The sequence below is a fragment of the Dermacentor albipictus genome, chromosome 4 (genome assembly GCF_038994185.2).
Source record: "Dermacentor albipictus isolate Rhodes 1998 colony chromosome 4, USDA_Dalb.pri_finalv2, whole genome shotgun sequence".
In the NCBI taxonomy this organism is placed as follows: Eukaryota; Metazoa; Arthropoda; class Arachnida; order Ixodida; family Ixodidae; genus Dermacentor; species Dermacentor albipictus.
This window is the reverse complement of record NC_091824.1, coordinates 13,013,711-13,040,117: the sequence shown is the minus strand read 5'-3', so window position 1 is coordinate 13,040,117 and position 26,407 is coordinate 13,013,711. Positions and strand designations below refer to the sequence as shown.

At 43.2% G+C, this 26,407-nt stretch overlaps 1 protein-coding gene across 1 annotated transcript in view; it reads right to left on the bottom strand.

Annotated features, from left to right (window-relative positions):
• Positions 1–24,086, bottom strand: part of LOC135917090 (alpha-mannosidase 2C1-like) — a 232,906-nt gene extending 208,820 nt beyond the window's left edge. Inside the window, exons 1-2 of the mRNA XM_065450585.2 lie at positions 23,499–24,086; positions 22,564–22,678 (exon numbers count right to left, since the gene is read on the bottom strand). Of these exons, the coding sequence (XP_065306657.2) occupies positions 22,564–22,678; positions 23,499–23,753 (370 nt within the window). The 5' untranslated portion in view covers positions 23,754–24,086. The remainder of the gene's footprint in view (positions 1–22,563; positions 22,679–23,498) is intronic.
• Positions 24,087–26,407: the final 2,321 nt, after the last annotated feature.

The following is a 26,407-nucleotide window of genomic DNA, read 5'->3' as shown; positions in this document are numbered from 1 at the left end:
GCAGCGTGCTCGGTCCTTTACTTTTCTTAATCTATATTAATGATCTTCCTCCTTGCGTAACGTCCGGGTTCGTCTCTTTGCCGATGATGTCGTAATTTACCGCACAATTACCTCTGATATCGATTGCCAATGCTTGCAATCTGACCTTGATGCAATTACCTTATGGTGCTCCAAATGGCTAATGTCACTTAATATCTCTAAAAACAAGTTAATGACATTTAACGGCCGAAAGTATCGAATTGAAAACACTTACTTCATTAATAACCGCACGATTGAGTCTTCAACTACCTACAAACATCTTGGTCTTCATTTCCATTCTGACCTAACGTGGCATCACCATATCAATCTAACCATGGCAGCTGCTAACCGTACTCTTGGAATACTTAAACGAACCCTCGAGCAAGCGCCACCACTCGTACAAAAACAGGCATATATCACAATCATTCACCCGAAAATTGAATATGCTGCAGCAATTTGGGATCCCCATCAGGTATATCTAGCCTCTAACCTTGAAGCCCTGCAGAACCATGCTGCTCGATTTATTTTTTCAGATTATTCAGCATTCACCAGCGTTACATCTTTAAAGAAACATGCCAATTTGCAATCCTTGAGCCTTCGTCGAAAACATTCTCGCTTATCACTATTTCATAAAATTTTCCACCACTCCTCACTTTGTGATGATTTACCTTAGTAACCGCCGATGATCTTTCCTCGCCGCGATCACCCTAACAAAGCGAAACGCATTTTGTGTCTGTCATCAACTTTCGCTCAATCCTTCATACCACGCACTATCGTCGATTGGAACGATTTACCCTCATACATAGCCACGGAAACTGACATAGCCAAATTTAAGGAAATTATTTGCACTACTGTGACGTTCTGTTAAAAATGTAGTGTTTTCTTATTAAGTATGTTTACCTGATGTTTTTGATGCTTTGTGATTTGTTGCCTGCTCCTGATGTTTTTATGTACGTTGTTTTTTGATTCAATATGATAACTGCACTGCTTTATTGAACAGTAAAAATCTCTTGTAAATGTTTTTCTTTTTATTCATGCTGTACCTGAATGTACACTTGTGTTTTTTCTTGTAGCCCCCCTCCCCCCCCCCATGTAATACCCTCCTTCGAGGGCCTTTAGGGGTATTGTAAATAAATAAATAAATAAATAAATAAATAAATAAATAAATAAATAAATAAATAAACTGTGCTGAATGGAAACATACTATACTAGACACTTCAGGCACCAGCTTATCAGGTCTAGTGCAGCCCCACAAATTCCATAACGAGATGAATAATATTAGAGAAATACATGCACACAATGTGTGGTAAAAACAATGATCTTACAGGTAACATTTATCTACACTTACAAGAAATGTTTGGAAAAATGTTTACTAGGAGAGTAGTGAGCAAACATGTACTGTGCACCCACAGCTTTGCATTTACATTATTTACTATTCATTATTTACCACATTTTATCATGATTTAGTGGATCCATAAGGATAAAAATCCTTATAGGACCCATAGGGCAGAGCAAGCATAACATGCAAGTCACTGCCCCAACATCTGGTAGAAAGTAATAATATTATTGTTTGCACTGTTTTGTAAATACAAACAGCTGGTCAATGTCTCAGACATTATTTTTGTGCTTACCCTTACTTGTTACAAATGCTATATACATTTATATACATGGTGCAGGAGGTCCCGTTACAGACACTGACTTTAGGACCTCCTCCTCAGGGGCGTAGCCAGGGAAGGGGGGGGGGGGCTTATGGAGCTTCAGCCCCCCCCCCCCCCCCCGAAATTTTTTCGTGCTGTCCATGCACGGCTGACCAAAGTAACCTCCGGCGCCGATTCTGGATTTTGTCTAGAATGTCCTTTTCACGCTTGAAAAGACATTCCACCGTGAACATTGCCAACTCGGCCTGGATTTCGCGGCAACGCCTGTGCACCGGGAGTCACATAATGCAAGGAGCCCCATCCGAGCACCAAATTTCAAGGGCATTTTGATGGCGAACGGGCTCACTGCGGCATGTCGCAGAGGCCACGGAATCTACGGAGCGCATGGATGTCAATTCCAAAACTTTACGAGTATAAATTCTCATAAACTTTTGATGCGAAACGTGCACTGACATTTCCAAAGTTGTGCTTCAGATTTTCGATCGCAGAACTTTGTGGGTTTAAAGTAGTTATAAACATTTGACGCCAAAGATGCATTGACTTTTCTAAAGTCTTACATCGGAACATATGAGACAAGCCTAATCCACACACTATCAGGCAAGATAAACCAATAAAGAATCAATCAATAAATCAATAAATCATGTTGACAAAGCACGGAGTGAGGTCCGATGAGACAAAGCGTTGTGGTGGTTCATTCGTGCCGTCATGTCACATAAAAAAATAAATTTTTTTTTCACCTACGCCAAAGCATCCATGTCAAGACACTAAAGCCAGCCAAGGTCTCTACGTTCCTATTTATTTTTTCTACTTTGAGGGGGAGGTGGAATAGGTGAGCCAGCAATGGCAGCTAAGTTTTGTGTGCGCAAAGGAGAAAAGCGGGGAGCAAGCGCACCGCCTTCAGTCGCGCGCGATACATCGGATAGAGTGGATGGAATGGGGATGGGATCTAGGATTCTGTGAATCTGTGATTGCGCAACATGTTCATTTTCCTTGTCTGATGCATTATACTTACGCATCAGACAAGGATACTTATGCTTGTACTTAAATCTCTTGTTTCCAGGTTTTGTGTATACGTGCAGTGAACTGTGTTTCTAGTCACACTTTTTTGCCCTTTATCAAGCTGTATCTTCGCATATATATATATATTCAATTGTATCTTCGCATTTATAATGTACGAGGGCGAGTGAAATGAAAGCCTACCCACACCGCACAATAATGGTTCAGTTCATTATCTGCGAGGCATGCGCGTAGCACACGGGCATCTCTCATTTACAAAAGTGACACGCAGGTGTGAGAATAAATGTTCTTTAATGCTCTCATACACTGGGTTGAACATGGTTGCGTGACGTAACGGATGCTCCAGAAGTTGAGCAGCATGGTGCCGTGAGGGTTTTGACAGCTGAAGGTGCTTCCCAAAAGGAAATTAGCCGCCGTATGGCAGCCGTGTTCGTTGAGCATTTCATTTCATTGGCCACTGTGAAGCGTTGGAGTAAACGGTTCAAAGAAGGACGTGAAAGTTGCAAACACGATCGAAGACCGCGCCAAGCCATCTTGCAATTACCCCCAACAAAATTCCAAAGCTTAATAACCTGATGAGACAAGAACGGAGGAAAAAAATGTGTTGGCGTCACTGAGAGTGTCATGTCGGGCAAGGGAGCAAATAAGCGAGACAGTTGGGGATGCCGTGCTTGTCTAGCGGACAACCAGGCATCGACGGAAGATGAATTAGTGCCTGTTTCGGCATCAGTATCTGAATTAGCAGCAAAGATAGAAGCCTTACTTCCGCTGAAAGACGCTATCAGCTCCCTTGTCCTAAAAGTAGACGAGCTTCTCGTTCTGAGAACTACGGAGGATGCACTTCACAAATCGGTGCAGAACGTCAAATCTTCCATTGCTTTCCTGTCGGAAGGGTATGAAGAGGTGCGCGCCTCGGACGCAAAGCGCCAGATCACCATTGAAAAATTGGAGACAGAAGTAGCAACGCTGCGCTCTGTTGCCTCTAAACAGTCAGAGGAAATTGGACAACTGCGAAAGGAGGCGTATGAGGTAGAGCAGTACAGCAGGTTGCCGAATTTGGAAATTCACGGTTTACCGCAGAAACCCAGGGAAGTACTTTTTTCCCTAATTGGTGACTTGGCACAAAAGCTGGAAGTGCCTTTTGATGATTCTGATGTGGAAGCCATCCATCGAATGCCAGCAAAGCGTGAATGGGCACCTGTCGTGCTGGTTAGGTTTGTAAGTAGAATTTTAAAAGAGAAATGGATGAGTTCACGTGCGAAATTATGGTCCCTAGTTGAAAGCAAAGATATCCCTCCCTTGTTTTTCTGCGACAATCTAACGGGCTTTAACAAACAGTTGTTTTGGGCTGCGCGACAGAAGGGAAAAGAAATGGAGTACAAATTTGTGTGGTCAAGAAATGGAAAAATGTTTGTCGGGAGATCAGAAGGCACACCTCTAATGCGTATCAATGGTTTTGCCGACCTTGATAGGCTTGTTCGGCAATGAACACTGTCTTTCACAAGTGTAATGATTTAGCTGCCTTCTGCAGCTTATCACTTCAAGGGGACAGAGCTTTTTTGGTTGTACACACGAACATTCGTAGTATTGGTGGTCACTGGAACGAGTTTCTTGCTCTTTTCCATAACACTGACCACATACTAGATGTAATCATCCAAACAGAAATCAACATCCATGCCGATTTGGTTCCCCTATTTCTGCTTAAGCAATATTCCAGCTATTCTTTCACACGACAGATAGGGAGAGGAGGTGGCATCATGGTGTTTGTGCATGAAAGGTTAAAAGTTTCATCGTTCGCCACAAAATTCATCTCTGCCGAGTGTGTTGCGCTAAAGATTGTAGTGCCTGATGCTTATATCAACCTAGTTTCTATTTACCGGCCTCCTTCAGAAAATGCAAATTTATTTTTAACAGAATTAAATGATCTTCTTTACTCGTTATCACCAAATAGTCTACTTTGTCTGATTGGGGACATCAATATCGACACTCTATCGCCATCAAGGTCAGTGGTTTGCGAGTACCTTAACATTCTGTCAAAATGGGGAGTCAGTCCAACCATTAGTGCCTACACGCGAGAGGAATACATTGGAAGCAAAATGGTGTCATCTTGCCTTGACCACGTGAATGTAAGAGCCCCATTGGCTAGCACTGTTTCAGCGGTAGTAAAGTGTAAACTGGCCAATCATTATATTGTAGGCTGTCATCTTGCATTTCAAGTTCCCTTTAGATCCCGCCCTAACCTTCAACGCCTTAACATCCTTGATATCGCTAAATTTGACCGTCTTGTGGCCAATTATGACTGGACCAAATTTTTACGTAATGTCACGACGTCCACCGCTTATACGCATTTTGTTGATGCAATCCATTCTTTAAAAATTACCGCCCAGAAAACAATCACCGTGAAAAAACGCAAGCCCAAACTTCCATGGCTAACGTGCGATATACTGACAGCTATTAAAGAAAAAGATGCCCTTTCGTCACGTTGTAAGCGTTGCCCGAACAATACACACCTTAGAGATCTGTACAGATCACTCCAGAACAGGGTAAACGCCATGATCTGGTCGGCAAGGCGTCAGTATTACACCAAGACCTTTTATGAAAGCAAACACTCCCCCAAAAAGACATGGTCAGCTAATAATGAAGTATTCGGACGAAACACCAATCAACCTTTAGAAAAAGTATTCGCAAAACATTTCAGCAACCTTACGTCAGTCGTTCAAGAATTTAATTACTCTTTTTCTATAGTGTCTTCACATCTTCAGCCTTTTGCTCCAGATGCGTCTAGCGCTGTTCCTAATACTGTACGATCGGCATTCTTGCCACCAGTTACTGCAGCAGACTTGCACAGCATCTTATTTAGCTTTAGACCTAAGAAACCACTTGGTATAGACGGTATCTCCATTCATGATATTCAACGTAATTTTTCTGTGCTTGAATCCGTCCTTCTCTTCATTATTAATGGGTATATGGATCATTGCGTTATTCCCGACGATTTAAAAGTGGCTGTGGTTAAGCCGCTCTATAAGAGTGGTTCTCATAGCAAAGTAGAGAACTACAGACCGATTTCCATTCTTCCTGCAATCAGTCAAATAATTGAAAAACACCTGCTCGTAACGATGACCAATTTCCTGAATAAAAATAATGTTCTGTCACGGGCACAGTTTGGTTTCATCCAGGGAAAAAGTACTATTTCACTACTAGAAGAATTTACGGACGCTATCTATTCAGCTTTTGATAATAATGAATTCGTATGTGCTCTTTTTGTAGATGCAAGTAAGGCTTTCGATTCCGTTATTCACACATTACTTCTTGACAAGCTAGAAAGAATTGGCTTCAGGGGCCCATTTATAAAGTTATTGTCTAGTTATTTTAGCAATCGCTCTCAGGTGGTGCGCATAGGTGACTATTCCAGTAAAAATTAATGTTAAAATCAGGTGTTCCCCAGGGGTCTGTTTTGTCTCCACTTTTATTTAACCTATACGTCAATTATTTGCCTCAAATTGTATCAAAATGGCGCATATTCCAGTACGCCGACGACACTCTCCTTCTGTAAACTCATGCATCATTTAATACATGCGTTTATAACCTTCAAGCAGATGCCACGTCTGTAATGGATTGGTGTACAAGTAACGTAATTGGAATTAATAGACAAAAGACAAACCTAGTTTGCTTTCATAATCCCCATAAAAAAATTGATCGTCCTGTGCCATTTTTTGTTCACAACTCTAATTGTATAAACTGCAAATGCATACCATTAGAGTTCGCAACTAATGTAAAATATTTAGGCATCATGTTTGATTCTCATATGACATGGAACACTCATTTTACAGGTATTAGCAAAAAGCTACGTTCAGTATCCTGTCTTCTGTATAACTCTAGATACCTGTTCCCGTTTTCTGTCCAGAAAGTCATTGTTCACGCACTTGTGTACAGCTATCTCAGATACAGAATTACCATATTTTATCACTGTTCATTTACATGGCGCGCAAAATTGAATTCTATTCTGAAATCTGTTCTTCGCAACGTTGCATACAATGAGACTATTCCTCCTTATACTAACCTAGTTTCCTTTTTGCAGTTACCCTCATTTGAAGCATTATTTTTTCAAACTGTGGTGATCAAACATGTTTAGAACAGTGATTTTCTTTTTCCATTGATTCCTGCCAGACCACTGAGGCACCATAATACGTTCACTAACCCGCGGTGTTATACCCGTTTTGGTAGTTATACCAGAAAATATTATGTTCCTAACGTTTTTAATTCTTTACCCACTGAACTGTACTCTATCTCATCAAAACGGACACTCAAGCTGTACCTCAAACCTAATTATTCTTCTGTTTAGTTGTCATTGACTACAGCCCGTCCTATAGTTTCGATTAGTCTCGTTTGGTCTAGATTGGTGTGTATCCTTGTCTGTTTCACTTTGTATCTTTTCTAGCTTGCATTTGCTCGTAGCTAACGTTTTGTTTGTGGTACTTTGCTTTTGTGTTGTAGCCACCTTTTTCGTTGTAGTTTGCATTTTGTAAATTGCTTCAGTTTATGACTTGCTAACCATGCTTTATTTCATTCTTTTTAGTACTTGTCACTTACTGCCGAGTACAGCCCGACAAACCTCCATGGCTTGGGCTCACCGGTTTTTTGAATGTGTACTATTTTCATGAAATAAAGGATATTATTATTATTATTATCAAAACTGGCAGAGCGTGTGGACATCAGTCACGGTTCAGTTCACACCATAATTCATGAACATCTCGGTTATCGGTTCTTGTGTGCGCAATGGATGCCCAAGATTTCGACCCACCGCCAGTAGACAGAGAAGTTGGGCGCTGCCTTGACGCAACTTATCTGGTATCATAATGAGAGTGACGATTTCTTGTCTGCGACTGTGATCGGGGACAAACTATTGTGCCACTACTACGAGCCTGAAACACAAAGGCAAAGCTTACAATGGAAACATTCGGATTCACCACCCCTAGAGAATGCAAAAGCCGTTGTTACCGCCGGAAAGGTGTTGTTGAGTTTTTTTTTCGATCGTAAGGGGCCATTACTGACAGAATTTCCTCAATCTTGGGAGTATATCAATTATTTCTGATATTGTGAAACGGGGATATTGTGAAATTGTGATATTGTGAAATGGAGTCATCTTGTTCCACGACAATGCCCGTCCCAACTGGCAAAACTGGCAAAGTTCCAAGTGGGAAACGTTGTAACATCCGCCACACAGCTCAGACCAGTCGCCTTGTGGCTTCCGCATGTTGGGGCAGCTGAAAAAACAGCAGAAGGGAACCAGATTCGTGTCGGACTATGACGCAACTATGACCGTTGCAGGCTTTTTGAAGCAGCAACCCAAGGAGCTTTGTGAGACGGGAATCACGCGACTCTCAATGGGAGTCAATGGGAGAAATGTCTAAATGCGCATGAAGACTACCTTTAAATAAAGTAGCCCATTTTCATGTATTCTCACTGGCTAATTTTGATTTGACTCGCCCTCGTATATTTTGCAGAAATCCCACTCTTTATACGTGCTCTCTGTTGCGGCTATAATTTCAATGCAATTACTCATGACACACAACCGGACACACGACTGCTCCTGCGTAATAGATTCGAACAAATGATGGTGTCATTGAGATTTTTCACTGGCCGTTGCATTTGTACAAGAATGTGAACAAGGTTATTGAATGACAAAGTTTCCTTAACACATTTGTCATCAACTTGTTCATTTCATAGCCTTTACATTTTTCATACCAGCGGAATGCACTGATTTGCTGGTTTCGAATTGATACAGTTGTAAAGTTTGTGTGATATTCTCTTATTAGATAGGCAAAAAATATGGAAGCGTTGATGTCAGGTATTCTGGGCACAATTTTTGGCGCATACGAGAACATTCTTTTATGAAAAAATACATATTTTACTTGTTTTGACAGTGTGCAGCGTTCAAGAATTCGTTTGCAGCATCTTTGGCAATGACAATGCAGTTATTATTCATGTATTTGAAACCTCGAAAAATTGTTTAAGAGGAAGCTTTAGCTCAGGATTAACTCTGACGCGGCCTATTCAAGTACATGTAAAACGCAAAAACACTTTTCTGAGACAACTCCTCGATCGCTTTTCTTGAAATTTGTTGCACTTGATAGAGAGAGTTAAATTCTAGCGTGTGCTGGAAGCGGAATTACGATTTAGAGTCTCAATTTTGTGTAAATGTCTTGAAAAATTCAAAATAGCGAAAAAAAATAGAAGCACGACATTTAAAGCTAATAGCTCTGCATCAAGAACAGATATCGCGGTTCTGTAAACGGAAGCTATTATAACAGTCAAAGCGGACCAATTTGATATGTCAATTTGTATCTTACGTGAACTGGTTACGTTGTGTACAAGGGTTCTGCAAAAGCCGTATTTCCATAATACTAAATTTTTTGAAATTCATGCATAACATACCAATTTTGTCCGCTGTAGACATACTATTAGATGCAATTCACAGAATTGCAATGTTATTTTCATAGTTGAGTTGCAGTGTTAAACTTGATAGTTTTGTTTTCTGAAAATTTGTGATTTTTTCCCATTTTTAATAAAGAATTGACAACCTAAATGAAAAGATCGAAACGAAAAGTGCGTAGAATTTCAGTTTTTATTTTAAATGCAACAAACCTACTCAAATTTGGGGTAGTGGTTGCCGAGAAAAAGTATTTACATGTATTTAGATGAGCACCCAAGCTAAAGCTTCTTAAGGAGGAGGCCAAGCTACAATGTGAGCCCCCCCCGAACAAGATTTCTGGCTACGCCACTGCTCCTCCTGTATATCATTAGATTGTAACATACGTTTACATTTATAAACTTGATTCTGTTCCTCACATACATATTGTGATCAAAGCTGACATTGCCCCTGTGGAGCCACCAGGGGGCGTGCAGTTTATCGACCTACATCGATCTTGTTTGGATTTTGTGACAATGGACATGCTTTTCGGGGCTCCGTGGCGGCGACAAAATCATAAGTTTTTGCGCATGCTTTGAGGTTGCTTCTGTTTTTTATTTGCTGATTTTTTTGCCTTTAAATAGTAATTGGGTGGTTTTCTTTTTCTGTCTCTCCTATTTCGGGTGTGCGGGTGTGCTTCATGTTCATTTCTTTTGCAGGATAGTTAGAGCGTCCTTTTGTACCTAGTGCTCCAACACATGCAGCCAGGTGGAACGTTGAGTGTTTGTAGTCTTTAAATGGTAGCTTGGAAGTGGCAAGACAAATAGCTATTAGTAGTTTTACTGTGCGTGTTTTGGTAGGAAAGTGAGAGCGTGGCCGCGTGGTTGAGCGCGTGTGGGAGCATGTCATACTTTCGGTCTCCACGGCATTGATTGTTTTTGAAACAGTGGTGAGAGTTGCTTTGCGACATTTTGAGGATTTGGATCCTGTGCGTATCAGTCTTTGCTAAAAGGCACGCGCTCTGCATTGATATGGTATTATAGTATTTGCATCAGTAGTAGCATTATTACACTATTGTAGTATTTGCAAAAATCCGTGCAATACATGGCGAGAAAGACGGGAAAGCAAGCAGTGCGCGGGGGTTCCCTCAAAACAGCTGAGGAGACGGATGACAATGGAGAGGACATCGAATCAATTAGCACACAATGTGATGTCGATATTAGGCTGCAGAAAATGGAGGCTTTCCAGGAAGACCTTCTCAAACAGGTGCAAGAGCTCAAAAATGAGCTAAACAGGGAGCATGATGTACGGAAGGTAGTTGAAAATAGACTTGAAGCAGCCGAGGAAAAGCTGAACAGGGCCGCCATTGTGAACGAGAATGTGCGTGACAATGTAACACAGACCCCTGACGCCACAGGCGAGGGAGGGTCAGCGAAATACGTGGAATGCATGCAGCGTGATGAAGGGTTAGGTGGAAAGAACGGCACCTACCTTGAGGCCGCCACGCGGAAAAAGCAGGAGCCCAGGGGACAATCCCCTTCGTCGAGTCCGAATCACGCGGAAAGGGACAAAGGGAAGCAGGGTGACGTAGGAGAGAGTGAAACGGTGATTATCGCTGGCAACTCAAACCTGGCTGGGTGCTCAACAGCAATTGTGGAGAGGGTGAAAGGCGACAAAAGAGTGGCGGTAGGGCCATTTCCAGCGCGGACACTGGGTTCTGTCATGGACCGAGCAAAAGAAAATCTCGCGGAAAATCCCCACATGCGCAACCTTGTCATAGTAGCGGGTGGGCTAAATGACGTCCTAAACAGGAAAGGTCCAGGACTAGCCCAGCGCTTGGCGAAGGGGGTGGACAACTTGCGCAAGCTATACCCTCAGCTGCAGATCGTGGTGTGCACGGTGCCGGAGGTGCCTGTACGTGACAGTCACGTACAAAGAGCCGTAGTGGCTGCTAATGAGGCAATATGGAAAATGAGCTGAGAGAAAGGCTTCGAGGTTGTCGAAGTAAACAGGGAAGTGAGAAGTTGTGGTGGTTTTAAACGAGACGGGATCCACTTCAATTACAGGCTGGCACGAGAAGTGGGCTGGCGACTTGGTGGTCGCGCTGTTGCTTTTTTAGGGGGCCCACAGGCGCTCAGGATGTCAGAGTAGATAGTAATGAAGAAGGTCCCCTCGGGGAACATCAGAAGAGCATCGCCGTCGATAACAGAAAAAGGAGGAAAGCAAGAAAAAGAGCTCGCCATGCAGTAGGCTACATAAACATGCAGGGTGGCAGAAGAAAGGAAAAATGGGCAGAGATTGAGGAGCAGTTACATAGAGAACAAATAGGGGTGTATGCGGTTACAGAAACGCACCTTAGAGACTCAGAAGAGCCGCCAGTTATTGAGACTTATGTTTGGGAAGGGTGCAACAGAACTAAGTCGGAAAGAAAGGGAGGAGTCGGAATGCTAATCCATCAGGGGAGCCAAATGGAAAAGAGTAAATTCACAATGTCAAGAGCATCTTCGGTTATCAGGTACAATGAGTGGGAAAGAAACTTGGCTGGGCATTACGTATTTGCAGACCGGAAAAAATTGCACAGAGAAGAATAAAGAGTTAGTGGAATGCATAAGCGCTGATATTAAGGGTTTCGGGAATGGTGCTGAAATTGTCCTATTAGGTGACGAGAATGCCCACATACAGGATTTAGATGGTTATACCGACAATAACAGGAAGTCAATGCTAGAACTTTGTGAGCAACATAACCTCGTTATCGTGAATACAGGGCCCAAGTGTGAAGGACAGATCACGTGAGAAGTGGAAAACCGGCAATCGGCCATTGATTACTGTCTGATGACAGAAGGAATTCATGATAAGTTGAGAGAAATGGTCATCGATGAAGAAGTGTTTAGCAGCATAGGGAGTGACCATAAACGCATCACTTTGAAAATTGGATACGTAGTTGGGAAAGAGAGCAAGGAGAGCAAAATGGCCAGTCCAAATTTGAACGCTGAACAAATAGCAAATATAGTCACTAGAGTTGAGGAAGAGCTTGGGAAATGGCCAAGTAAAGAGTGGGAACATGGTGAGCTTCTAAGTGTAATAACGACAGAAATACGGAAATAGAAACGACATGTTCGTTGGAAAGGAAAAAATAAACCGAAAAGCTGGTGGAACAAGGAGATACGAGAAGCGGTTGCGGAACAACAGTAAGCAACTCGAGAGCACAGGCAGGCAAAGAAGGCGCAGTTGCGGCAGGATGAAGTAACCAGTAAATGGGAAATATACCGGGAGAAAAAGTCCATGTCTCAAGTACTGATGCAAGCAAAATTAAAAGGTGAAAGTGAACGTTGGTTGTCAGAAATACGTGAGAAAAAGAAGGCCGCACCTAGAATATTTTGGAACCACATAAAATTATTAGGCAGGAAGTCAACAACAATACAACAACATATCCTAGAAGCAGATGAAAACAGACTGGAAGAAGAAGTGGCAATAAATTACATCCGAAGAGTAACAGTCAAATCGTTCCAAGGCAATGACGAGGTTGTATTTGAAGAAAAAAAGAGCATGAAAGAGACCCAAGTGGTAAAAGAGCTGGTGCTGACAAATTTCAACTGGAAGATAGCAAAAGAGAAAATTCCTAAGCGCACAGCCACAGGGCTAGACGAGGTTCCCGTTAGGCTGATTAATGAACTAGGACCAAAATGTAAGGAAGCTCTGGTGAAAGCAGTGGAAAAAACTTTAAAAGATAGACGAATACCAGACAGTTGGCGACAAAGTAGAATGAATTTAATTTATAAAGGTAAGGGGGAGAAAGATAGAATTCACTCATATAGACTGTTGACCATTACATCGGTAATATACAGGCTAGCAATGCAGGCAATCAAATTAAAGCTTCAAGCATGGGCAGAGAATAATGGCATTTTGGGAAAGCTTCAGAATGGCTTCAGAATAGGTAGGCGTTTGGATGACAACTTGTTTGTTCTTACTCAGTGTATTGAAATATCAAAAGTAGAAAACAGACTTTTGTGTGTGGCTATTCATCTAGACTTCGCAGAACTCCGAAAAAAGTCTGAAGGAGTTAAGAAGACACAAGCCTTCCTGTTGTGCATTGATGAGTGCACCAGGATGATTGCAGCAAGACCTGGCAAAGAAGGTGCTAACAGCGTAATTTCATTTTTGAACAGGAAAATGCTTGACAATGTAAAATTGTCTCCAACAATGGACCTGCTTTCCGAAGTGGTCGGCTACAGGAATGGGCTGAAAAGCGCAACATCAAGTTACGGTTCACTGTGCCCTACCATCCCACAGTAAATGGGCTAGCTGAAAGGGCTATCAGAGACATCAAACAATACATTAGCATGTATCCAGCATTCTCAGATGGTTGGAAATGTTGTCTGGAAGTGGCAGTAGCCCACCACGACCGCTCATATACAACTGGCCTGGGATGCACTCCTCTATTCGCTGCAACTGGGAGACCACCTTATCTGCATGCGAATATAAACCTCTGCATTGACAAGAATATAAAGCTCACAGAAGCAGCAAGAACTGAAGATAGTAGATCAAGGTATCGTGAAAGAATGAAGAGAAATTTCGACAAGAGGCAAAATACAGCATTACCAACACTCGACGTCGGCGACTTCGTTCTGGTAAAAAGAGGGCCAAGCCAGAATGCGGCCTATAATGGACCATTTCGTGTGATCAAGACAGCAAGTCAACAAGGACACTTAAAGACCATATGGTACATTGGTCCCAATGACACCATGGAATACGCTGCTATTGAGAATATATTCAAGTATCATTCCAGGAGGGGCGCAAACAATGCTGGGGGGAATGAAGCAATCCCATGACAGCCAGCAAATAGAAGAAGTTGAAACAAAACAAGGGGCAGGGGGAGAAAAGAGAATAAAGAAGTGCAATAAACAAGATGGAGTCTGTGTTGTGAGGCTACTAAGTACAGTTTTATTACAAGCCATCATCATTACATCATGTGATTAGACATAGAAAACAAGGTTGAGGATAGACGAAGTATGAGCACTGATTCTTGTATAGTCGCTCACCACCTGGATTAAACCTAAGTAAAAAGCAAGCTCTAGTAGTTGTTCCCAACTTGGAATTTCTGTTGCTCCAGGAGAGTAATCATTCCAGTTTATTCCAGATAGATTAAAGTCCCCCAAATGGATAATATTATCACTACGTTGCATATTGCAATCCACAAAGCATCAGAGAGTTAAAAGTACTTGGACTGGTGAATTTGTTGGCCTGTATATGCCACCAATGTGAACAGCGCAGTTATTTAAAATTACCTTAATCCATACAGCCTCAATATCGACTGGAACATGGAGTATAGTAAAATCAATATTATAACAAATCAATAATGCAACCCTGCCGCCTCTACTATCCTGGCCTTTCCTATCCATTACATAAGAATTAGCTGTTACTTCACTATGAAATATATCCTTACGAAGCCATGTCTCAGTAATCACTATAATGCCCGGTTCATGGTCTAGAATCCCTGCTTCGGTATTCTCGACGTTATTTAGCATGCTTCTTGCATTTCCCCAGATTCCCCATCTTAAAGCTTTTGCTTTCCGAAATTCGCGCAGTCATTTTGTGGGTGTGCATGACACTCGTATCACTCTTTCATGTGGTTATTCCCTGCATAGAGAACATTGTTGATTTTGATTTTGTCATGTACAAGCTTAACTTTGGCTCCCTTTGACCTTTCCTCCTGTGAAGAAGCCCATAGATATTTCCGTACTTTGACGATTCTTTTGAAATATTCCTCCCTGATGCTTATATTCGTTCCCTCAAGCATAGAACAATGATGTAAATTTTTTTATTTATCTCTAAAGTCAGCCGCCCTTTAATATGATGGGTCAGTCTCTACTTTCAGTCTTTTTACCTAGGCGATGTATTATATCCATTGTAGTTAACTTAAGTTTCAAGGTGCCACTAAACACATCATTCTCCTTTTCCATCAAAATATCTTGAGTTTCTCTCCCGACTTCTTTAATCCCTATTATTATTAAGTTATTTCGCCTGGATTGACTTTCTATTTCATCAATCTTCTGGCTGAGAGCATTTATTTCCCTGTCTTTTCCATCAAGACAGGCCTCAACATTGGCAAGTCTGCTATCTAAAGCATCGAGGTCCTTCAATCTTTCTTCTATGGTAGAAAACCTGTTATTCATTTGAAGAAAGCTTGCCTCAGAAGAAGCTTGCTTTTCCCGAATTTCAGAAAGCTTACACAAAATTACCTTTTGCACATTTCAAGTTCTTCAATAATTTCCACATTAGTAGGCCCAGGGTTTTCTTTAATATCATCCGATAGTGACAACAACATCCCTGCCAATGCAATTCCCTATGATGCGTGGACAAGGCAGGGGAGTGTTTAATGCCTGCATCACCTCCGCCGCGAGTCGGCCTGATATTGCACTATCTTTGGGACCGGCCCACGTATGGGGAGTGCTTAACACCTGTTTCACCTCTGCCGCGAGTGAGCCTGGCATGGAACTACCTTTGGGATCAGCCCTCGTATGGGCAAGTTTTGTGTATACACATGGACACAATCCTGGGCGAACTAGCCCTTAACAGCTTCACTGTAATAAACCAAAGATACCCGCAAAATTGTGCTTCTCACTCATATATATATATATATATATATGCAGGAAAGAGACAAATTCATACAAAGCTGTGTATGAATTGTTCATGTGTTAATGTACTCTTACGAAAGCTGGTCTACCAGCCATGAAACGTTAAGAAAACACGCCTTACTCCCAACAGGTTCATCTGTTTCCTGCATATGTTACGTTGAGTCCTGCGAGCTGAACATTGAAGAAACCCCCTGTATATTGCCGCAATGTCAAAACAGGCTGTAGAGCAGGAGGCACAGCAGCAGGTCGCCATTTTAATTATGAGCGCAACAGCGGCTTCACTGCGCTTTTACAAATACGCTCATGCAGACTCGGGTTCTCCTCTTCTTCAACAGAGTCCAGGCACGGTAAAATATATATATATATATATATATATATTACACACACACACACACACATGCCCGTGCACACACTGTAAGAGTTGTAGGGCGATCTCACCGCTGCCATCCAGTTGTAGGAGTTGGAGATCGTAGGGAAGAACTTGGGAGGAACTAGACGTACAGGATTTATTTATATATTTACATTAAAACAAGAGATGCATTTTGACAGTCTAGCGTGACTCCCAAATGGAGCACACAAGACGAAGCGTACAGCACATGAGCACACTGCTCACGAGCACTCTCTAGCAGCCGACAAACTGCTGCTTAAAAAAGCCTCTGTCCTGCCTAGATCCATAGGGGAGGGAAAACTGCTGTCCAACCTTCGTCCAATTGGACTGTCTACAGTCGTTGGGGCGTAGTCGACCCGCCTTTGAGGGGAAGGGCTCACACGCACATGTACGCACTTTGGATTCCTAGAAACTGAGTTGAGCGGGTCCTCGTAGCCAGGTGGTCACGCTTGCCCCAGCCGGCGCCTCTTAATTCCAGAGCTGGCTTTCTCCGGTTGTCGCCACGAGTGTCAGCAGACTGTTATGAATCCTGGGGCCCAAGGAAAAACCTACTGCAAAGCACCCTTTGGTTAGAGAAGCTCTTCTTGCTGCAAATAGACCATGAAGGCCATGGCAAATCAACCAACAATACAGGGTCCGCCAAACGTGGCCAGCCCTGCTGCCGTCGCCGACTCTCCGAAGAAAGCGCATGGTGGATTAATGTTGCCGCAGTCTCCAGTTCTCCGAAGGAAGTTCAATGTCGGTTAGTGCTGTCGTCTTCGCCGGTTCTCTGAAGGGTGCCACCACCGTGGCTCGATAGAAAGACCTGCAGCGGGCTGGCACAGCTTTGCAGAGCAGTACGCCTGCAGGCCGATCGTAAAAACACACACTGATAGAGAGAGAGACAAAAGAGTTGTTTAGATGACGCACTATATAAACGTCTATATTTTCCAGTTTCTCCCAGGGTTTCGCCTTCAAACGAAATTACGTCAAACCAAAAACCTACACTTTTTTTGTTGTTTTACGAGTCAAAAACCATCATCTGACGACGAGTCACGCTGTAATGGGGACACCTTGACTACCTGTTGATGTCTATTAAAGCAAATGGCTTTCATTCGCTCTTAGGTCACTTTCATGGGTGGTAGTCCGATTCAGCAAGAAAAACATTAATTTGTTCATTCTCTCTCACATTTATTTGTTCGGCTCTTTGCTTACATGGACAATCACTGTCGATGGTTTCTGCACAATTTTAATGCACCCGAATCTCGGCACACAAGCATACATGGTACAGCCATAGCTGTTCTGGGCTCACTCCCCTAGTCATTTTGGTATCCGCCGACAACCATTGCAGGAATCTGAAAAAATTATTTGTGGGTCCATAAAAGAAATGAAAAAAAAAATGCCCTGTGGCCCGAGCAAATTTGAACCGTGGTACCAGAGAATAACAGTTAAGTTCCACCTCTCAGCACTCAACCGATGCTAAAGATAAAAATACTGTGCCTGGAGAGTGAGTGCAGTCATGCTGTTAGCTTTCGCCCATAAAGTAGCACCAACATGAAAGATATTAAATGAAGCCCATGGTAAATTGCAAAAACTAGGACAGGAAAGAGGAGGAGTAAGTAGCCTTTTCTCTCCAATTCACCACCAAGGAATGCTACCTCGACAACAAATGTTTTTTTTTCGGGACAGAAGAAAACTTAGCGCGCATCTGCAAATGTTTACTCCAATCATGAAAAAAACGGAACAGCCCTAAATTTCTTGGAACATTATATGCAGAACAATACAAATGATGACCTGAGGCAGCATGACAGTGAAAGCAGTTTTCTAACATGAAAACTTCACCGAGTTGTCATGTTAAGACAATAGCAAGAGAGCAGCAGCAGTCAGCAAAGTTTGCTAAATATCTTCATTTGGAGGACAGACTCCAAGCACTTCAGCTGAGACACCTACCATGTGTCCCATGTAACTTAATATGCAAGTGTCACATAGCTGGAAAGAACCAAGGTAATGTTGCTTGCAAATGTTGTTTGCAATCACTTGCAGCAAGTCAGACTAGTTTTTGTATTTCACCAGGTTACATAATTAGTTATTAGTTAATCAACTTCATTAAACATGTTCAGAGCAAAACTGTCAATGAAAAGATTGTAGGCCATCCTGAAAAATTCCTGAACCAGCTTTCTGTTCCTCAATACGATCTACATAAAAGCTTTTTCTAAGCCTGAAAGAAGCCTGTAAAAGCCTGCAAAAAAGTGCCACGCGACTAGTTGCGCACAATTTTTATGTAAAATGATCCGACTTGCTGCAAGTGATGGCAAACAACATTACCTTGGTACTGTCCAGCTACACGGCACTTGCATATTTTTGAATTCTAGCATAAGTTACATGGGACACATGGTAAGTCTCGGCCAAACCTTAAAGTAGCGACCATGGTCCTATTATGTTTGACGATTGTGATTGTGACGATGTTTGACGATTATGATTGTGGTTGTGTGAGGAGCTCGAGGTAGACGTAGACGAGGACTTACTGGAAGCAGAGATTCGTAAAACCATTCTCCAAAGTGACAACGATTTGAACATTATCTAACATCCAGGTAATAAAAATTTAAGCAAAATATAGGAACAGGAAGCAATGAGGCAGGAAGAGGAATAAATTAGGCAAGTACATGAAGAAACTAGGCAGAAACTGAAAATAATTTGGCAGGAAAAAGGCAGGAAGGGAAAAAAACTGAGCAGTTAATGGCCGCATTGGACAAAAAGATTGAATGGTTGGAGCAGGAAATCAAACAAAAACAACAACAGAGAAATCTGTTGGTGGAACACTGAGAAAGCGGGATAAAGTCACTAGCAGGTTTTTCCTCGAGAGTGCTGTAAGGTTAGTACCTGCGAGCTTAGCAGCACGCTCATAGTGAACTGAACGTGTTAGCTGCTAGTGATGCCTTAATGGCAACAGAGGCCGTTAAAGGCCGTAGTGAGAGCAACAAGGTGCTGTGCCAACAGAGCACTGTAGAGACAGTTAGGCCAGCTGTGAAGGAATTGGCACAGTCACAGTATGTGCGTGTGTCGCAGGCATTGTTAAAAAGATCATTAACATAGTACCCAGAAGTGCTGACCTGTCAAACACAGGCACCCATGTCGAATGAGGGCTGCATGACAAAGCGCAGTGCAAGTTGGATGATGCAGTTTTGGGCAGTTCCTAAGAGTGCAAGCTGTGTGGCTCAAAGGTGACAACTGCAGTGTTCAGGGATCGGTGACGCTGTCCGTCAGTTTAGGTAGCAAAAAGAGGGAGAATTTAGGTATGATTCATTCAGACTGTGCATGTGAAACAGCGATTGGGACTGACGGGCTGTGTGGCACAGTATGAGCTGGACAATGCAGCAAAGGGCAGTTCGCAGGAGTGCAAGTTGTGTAGCTCAAGTAAAGACTGCTGCATTGTTCCAGAGTCGGGTAAGCTGTCTGCCAGTCAAGGCAAGGAGAGATGATTTAATAGAAAATTGCTCAGACTATGCAGGTAGGACATTGATCCGGGCCGATGAGGTGTGTAACGGTCAGTATGAAGCCTGAGAAGATGGCTTGAAAGTTAGTTCAAGGAAGAAGCACCATAGAAAAAAGTGTTGTAAAGACTGGAATGCGGTGGAGAGTATGAAGCAGCCTAAGAAAGTGAGAAGTATCCAACAGTATTAGCAGAGCACAAGGAAAAGAAAGGTGTGGTCGTCATTTTCAACGTGTTCACTTCAAGTGCATCCGAACCACCGGACAAAAACAGATACAACAGCATGTTCTACGTGAATGCAGACAAAAGGCATGGGGCAATTATGTTCCCTGTTGTTCCATCATTCTTTTCGGGGTGCAGCATGTATTACGAAGGAGAGCAAGGTGGCAGGACAAGACGAGGTGGTAGGGAGATGTGATGCGGTCGAACGAGGTCTTGATGAAAGCACGTCGCCAGGACGCAAATTGGCTGGAGGCTGTCACATCCAGAAAGAGCTGATAGAAGCTCAGGCCATTTGTTGTTCCTGCATTGCTAGAATAACTTTCAGGGCGCGACCATCTCGAGTATGAGTCCATTGTAAGATAATCGAACGATAGAGATAAGGAAAGGTTCATAAGAAAGAAATACTTTGTTTTGTTTGTTTATTTTTGTGCATTTGTGAAGTTTTGCAATTTGAGACTACATTTCCTTTCAGTAAGTGTGTTATGAGCTTTGTTTAGGCTTTAGTTTGAGAAGCTTGGATGTTTAAAAGATGTGTTTAGAAAAAAGCTTAAGTTTTGCAAAGTGATCATTACCCAGTAGTTAGGCTTTCTTCTTTTGTGAGTGACTAGAAACGTCAAGGTCATTTGTTAAAGGCCTACAGTAATGCATGTGTGTATTAGTTAACCTTTATTGGAAGTATTTTCAAAGTTTTTATTTTAAGGCCATGTTGGTTTTCAGTGAGTGCATAGTTTGCACTGAAAAGGTTTGGTACCATTCCATCAGCGCACATTTTTTTAGGATGGAAGGAAATTTGTTAGTGACTGGGTCGCTCGTGTGTGTTGAAGGCGGCAGTGTTCCAAGTTTTCGATCAAGTGTGCCTGGAAGCAGTTAATAGCAGATGCGTTTTTTAGAGCGCATCTCTTAAGCGCCCACTCATGCGTTGAGTGGCGGTGGTGTAACCAAGCAAACGAGCAGAGTGAAGGATGAAATAGCGAATGTGGAGCGCAGCGGAGGATGAAAAATGAAGAGAGCGCAAGGAGGGAAGTAGAGGAGGAGGCTACAGTGAAAGAATGAGGCAGAAAGTAGAGCAGGAGGAAGGTGTGACGAAATGGCGAAGGGAAAAGTGTAGCTCCACTCTGCGGCAACGATGGCTACAAGATGGCACCAGAGTAGCACGTGTTGTCTGTTTACTGATGGCATGCAGCGAGTGCAACGAACGATACTATAGTGTATTAAAACCAAGTGCTACATTAGAGGAGGTCTCTTTGCAGCGGCTGCTGTGAAACGTACCCATGCGTCTCTCACAATCTCCCAATTAGTGAGGCAGTCGCACCACACTTTGCTGCATTTGCAACTTGCCGCACGAGACAGAATATTTGTGCCAGCCAATACATAACGAAAACACGCATAGAGCTGCTCTCACATTGAGCCAATAATGAGCTGCACTCATTATTGAGCCATATTTTGAATATTCATCGCTCCTTAGCTGTCCAGTAGGTGTGGACAGGAGTCACACCAAAGTGTCAACTCATATCGTCTTTGGAAAGTTCTTCCGAATTCTTCTTGTGAACTACAAAAAAATTAACAGACCATAACAACAAGCCTTCTGGCTTTTTCACAAGTCAACACAGAAGCATTTCAGGCTATGAGCGACATCCTTTTAACTGGTAACAAGTAATTTCCGCTGTGCTGTCCTTGACGTCCTTGTTTGTTGGCTTCTTACAATATGATTAATGAAAATCAGGCCCCATGGTTAACCCCCTTTCATCTCATTCACCCTGTCGAACTGTAAGCTTCCCGACAGTGTTCTGCCAGCAGCATTTCTTCCTTAGTTAAATAAATAATAAATAAATAAGCAGCCTCATTTTTTTAATATTTTGACTTTCACTACCATCCCGCACCACATATTTCAATTTTGCCATTATGGGTTGGAGGAGAAGGAAAGAAATTTCATGGCCGCGCATTTCTGCAGAGAGGCCGTGGCCGTTAGTCTCTGATGAATGCAAGTCACACTGCCGAAATGCTCACTCTAGAGAAACAGAAGTTTGGGGGGTGGTGAAGGAGTACAGCTCGGCGATGAAACGAGCCAGCACGTGCAACGCGATTGCGATGCAGCAAGTGTAAGGCGTGAGCTGAACGACCAATCCTGTCGACTAGCAGCATACAATCAGGATGTAACTTGCAGTGTCTCGAGTGAATTGCCATAATAGTCGCTACTGCACCCTTCTTGCTGGCCATTGTTCAAGCGTCAGTCGTCACAGGAGCAGCCAGCAGAATTCTTCTCCTCCTTTATTTCTGCCAACTATCCCAAATAATCACTTTTTCTAGAGTAGAATGTGAGTGAGCCGATGCCTATGAGTAGGTGTGGTCTTTCTTTGTGCGGCAGCCTCTGCTTGGCCCAAAGGTTTCCCCGGGTAGGGGAGGGGGCGCATGCCCATAGTGGCAGCGGGACACTGGCCCCGCAGCCCCCACGCAGTTGTCGCCTATGGTCTAAACTGATTCAATAATTCTCTTACATATCACCGCGTACTTGTGTTGAGTTTGCCTCAGAATTGCAGGCAAACATACTTTTCTATATAGGGGCCAATCTAGTGTGTTGACTATGTTAGTGTTTTTGTGTAGGTGCTCTGAATCAACATATATTGAATAATGGATAGAGCTAGGGTCAAAGATAGAGTCTGTTATCTTAATTTAAAGTTTGCTTGACTTAGCAGTTGTCAGCCAGTGAGCCCTAGCAAAGTGGTTTCTTGCTTGACAGTGGACATTACCTGACAGCCCTTGAAGAGGCTTCCCATCTGTTGTGAAAAGAAGCGCTTCACTCTCGGAGTCCCACCGTAGGTGGACTTCTCTGCCACACCACTTGTTTGGGATGTCAATCACAATCTGTTCAAACAAAGCAACAAAAATGCCACGATCATGGTTGCTTCAGAGAATCACAATAATGATGGAATGTTGCAAGAAAAACAGACCCCGTTGTGCATCACTAGCAGCTAGGATATGTTCCAAGGTTTCGATACAAATCACTTTCATTTTTGATCAAAGCAAGACTGTGGTATTCTATTTCGTTTTTTCTTCCAAGTGTGTAATCGTCACCTACAAGTGTCACCATACTGCCGCCCAGAGGAAGCAGCTACTTAATAAACATCTGGACAAACAGCTGTCTCACATGATAATCTACACTAACCAAGGAAATGATACTTTTTTTTTTCTACTTCCAGGCTTACACTCAATTGCTTTAGAATAAAAACAGGAACAGCGCAACACAGGACGAGCGAGTAAACAGCGCTCTCTCCTGTTTACTCGCACGTCCTGTGTTGCGCTGTTCCTGTTTTTATTCGAAAGATGAACCAACCAGCCCCATTGAACACACTCAATTGCTTTCTCTCCAAAGGGACTTGCCTGTTTACATCGCTAACATTGTGTATGATAGTATGACGGTATAGTTTACTTACCTTACACACTTCTAAGTTTCAATTGATGTGGGCTAGCCCAAGGGTTTGCGTGGATATAGTTATTCAATATAGTTTGTTCAACATAGTTTCGTCATGTTCTTTATTTCTGTACTATTTCCAATTTTATAGTAATTAATGAAAATTATGTACTCAAAGAAAAAGTTTCACTACTAGCACACGTCTCCTCGTAAGGCAGAATTTGCACACCGGTCGCATGTAGCCAACAGAAAATGCAATGAAAAAATGAGTACCTTAAACCAACAGGTTGTCCACGTCGGTCCAAACTGAGCTCCTACACAGGTCTTGACGTAGTCGGGTCGCTTAGAAGCTTCAAGAAAGGACACGCGATCAGGAGTCGACCACACGGCCAGACTGGTCAAATCTCTAACCTCCGGGTAGATCCTCCCGTAAAGATTGACATCCGTGAAATATACCGGGCTGACGAACTTCTCCGCCCTCTCAAGTGTGCATCGCTTGTTTTTGAACAGCGAAGCCATGGCCTTCATCGAAAAATGACGCGGCGAGTTATTGAAATTGCAGAAGCACTACCGCCAGCGGATCCAAATGACGCGGCGATGCGCATAGGGAGAGTGCACTAATATTTTGGGCGGCACGAATCAAAATTTACCACTTTATCACCACGATGCGCGAGATATTGCGAGCCATGGCACCAGCTGCCAGCGCAAGCTGTTATGACAAGTGCAACTGTTTGTAGGCAGCGCAGTTTTCAATATCAACAAATATGTGAGGTGATCAAAACCATCAAAACACGCCGCAGAGACGAGTGCGGCAGCCGCCAGATTTTTGTTTGCTTGTGACCAAGGTTGCCAGGTCTTTTAAAGAAACATTGCCAAAAAATGCATCATCATCATCAGCCTGGTTACGCCCACTGCAGGGCAAAGGCCTCTCCCATACTTCTCCAACTACCCCGGTCATGTACTAATTGTGGCCATGCCGTCCCTGCAAACTTCTTAATCTCATCCGCCCACCTAACTTTCTGCCGCCCCCTGCTACGCTTCCCTTCCCTTGGGATCCAGTCCGTAACCCTTAATGACCATCGGTTATCCTCCCTCCTCATTACATGTCCTGCCCATGCCCATTTCTTTTTCTTGATTTCAACTAAGATGTCATTAACTCGCGTTAGTTCCCTCACCCAATCTGCTCTTTTCTTATCCCTTAAAGTTACACCCATCATTCTTCTTTCCATAGCTCGTTGCGTCGTCCTCAATTTGAGTAGAACCCTTTTCGTAAGCCTCCAGGTTTCTGCCCCGTAGGTGAGAACTGGTAAGACACAGCTCTTATACACTTTTCTCTTGAGGGATAATGACAACCTGCTGTTCATGATTTGATAATGCCTGCCAAACGCCCCCCAGCCCATTCTTATTCTTCTGGTTATTTCAGTCTCACGATCCGGATCCGTGGTCACTACCTGCCCTAAGTAGATGTATTCCCTTACCACTTCCAGTGCCTCGCTACCTATCGTAAACTGCTGTTCTCTTCCGAGACTGTTAAACATTATTTTAGTTTTCTGCAGATTAATTTTCAGACCCACCCTTCTGCTTTGCCTCTCCAGGTCAGTATTCTCCATTGACATTTATCCCTAATTCTTCCCACTCCAGGTCTCTGAATACCTCCTGTAAACATGCTGTGAATAGCATTGGAGAGATCGTATCTCCCTGTCTTTGGGATTTCGTTGCTTTCTTTATGGAGGACTACGGTGGCTGTGGAGCCGCTATAGATATCTTCCAGTATTTTTACATATGGCTAATCTACACCCTGCTTCCGTAATTTACCTCCATGCCTACTGAGGTTTCGACTGAATCAAACGCTATTTAGTAGTCAATGAACGCTATATATAAGGGTTGGTCATATTCTGCACATTTCGCTATCACATTTCACTATCACTTTCGCTATCACCTTGCTTGCTTGCTCACATCTTGCTTTTGTTGTATTTTTTTTTCCTCGCCTGCATGATTTGCGATGCGTGTGCATGATATGTTGTAATGCTTGAATATGTGTGTACTTACGAAAACTGTATTTCCGCGCTGCTGCTCCCTTATTTTCTTTTTGTATTTTTAAGGGTATTTGGGGCTAGTCAAGCTGCTACGAGCAGCTTTTTTCCCCACTTTACCCCCGCAAAGCTGTATTTAGTTTTTGTGGAAATAAAGCATACATACATACATACCTGATTGATACTGTGAATATGGCCTGTTGTTGAGTAGCCTTTACGGAATCCTGCCTGGTCCTTTGGTTGACAGAAGTTTAAGGTGTATTACCTAAGGGCCCCTGAAACGGTTCGGACAAATTTTGTAGGCGCGTAGGGTACAGCTTAAGTAGAACATTCGCACCACAATTTAAGTGAAGCGTTACGTATTAATGGAGCTGCAAGCGATTAGAAGTTACCCTCCTCCCTTGCTATGCTTTTCCTCCTCAACTCGCTCGCCGAGCGAGCGGTGCTAAGCTCCGCCTTCACTGGTTCAGCGTCACGATGCGACGTCACATCGCTCACTTCCGGTTGTTTAGGAGCACGCCCCCTCCCGCGCGAGACCTCTCCGCTAGCCGCTTGGCCGTCGACCGAGAGCTATCGAAGCAGCGTGCGTTGCGAGCATTCTGTCGTAGCGCCGAACGTGTCCGGTACTCCGCTAAAAACAGGCAAGCTGGTCATTTCGGCAAATGACTGGAGGCATAAACTCAAGCTGATGAAGGAACTTTAGCGTAGACGTAAGTGAGCAGCCTGATCGGTCTGCACGGTCCAGACACTTGCTGGCGCAGAGCTTAACCAGTCAAACAAAGCGCTAATATTGCTCTAACCAAGTGTAAAGCATTTTAAACATTTATAAATCAACGTGTTGATGATTACACTCCTGCGAAAAATACACACCAGCAGCAAAGAATACGCTTCGTTGCTGCTACTGTGTATGGTTGAGCTCTGTGCCACCAGGTGGCTGCACCATGCAGACCTTTCACATTTGCCCTTCTGCTCATCTCGTGGCTCATCCCGGGCACAGTCAAGCGGCCAGTCCCTGTCCGCTTGCGCTTGCGTTTGCCCTAATACTGGACTCGCGGTTTGCAGGTCGCTAGGTTTGCAGTCCACAAGGCAACAAAGTCGAATCATAGTGCTCGCGAAAAGACTGACACCAACTCTGACCGCGGAGCTCTC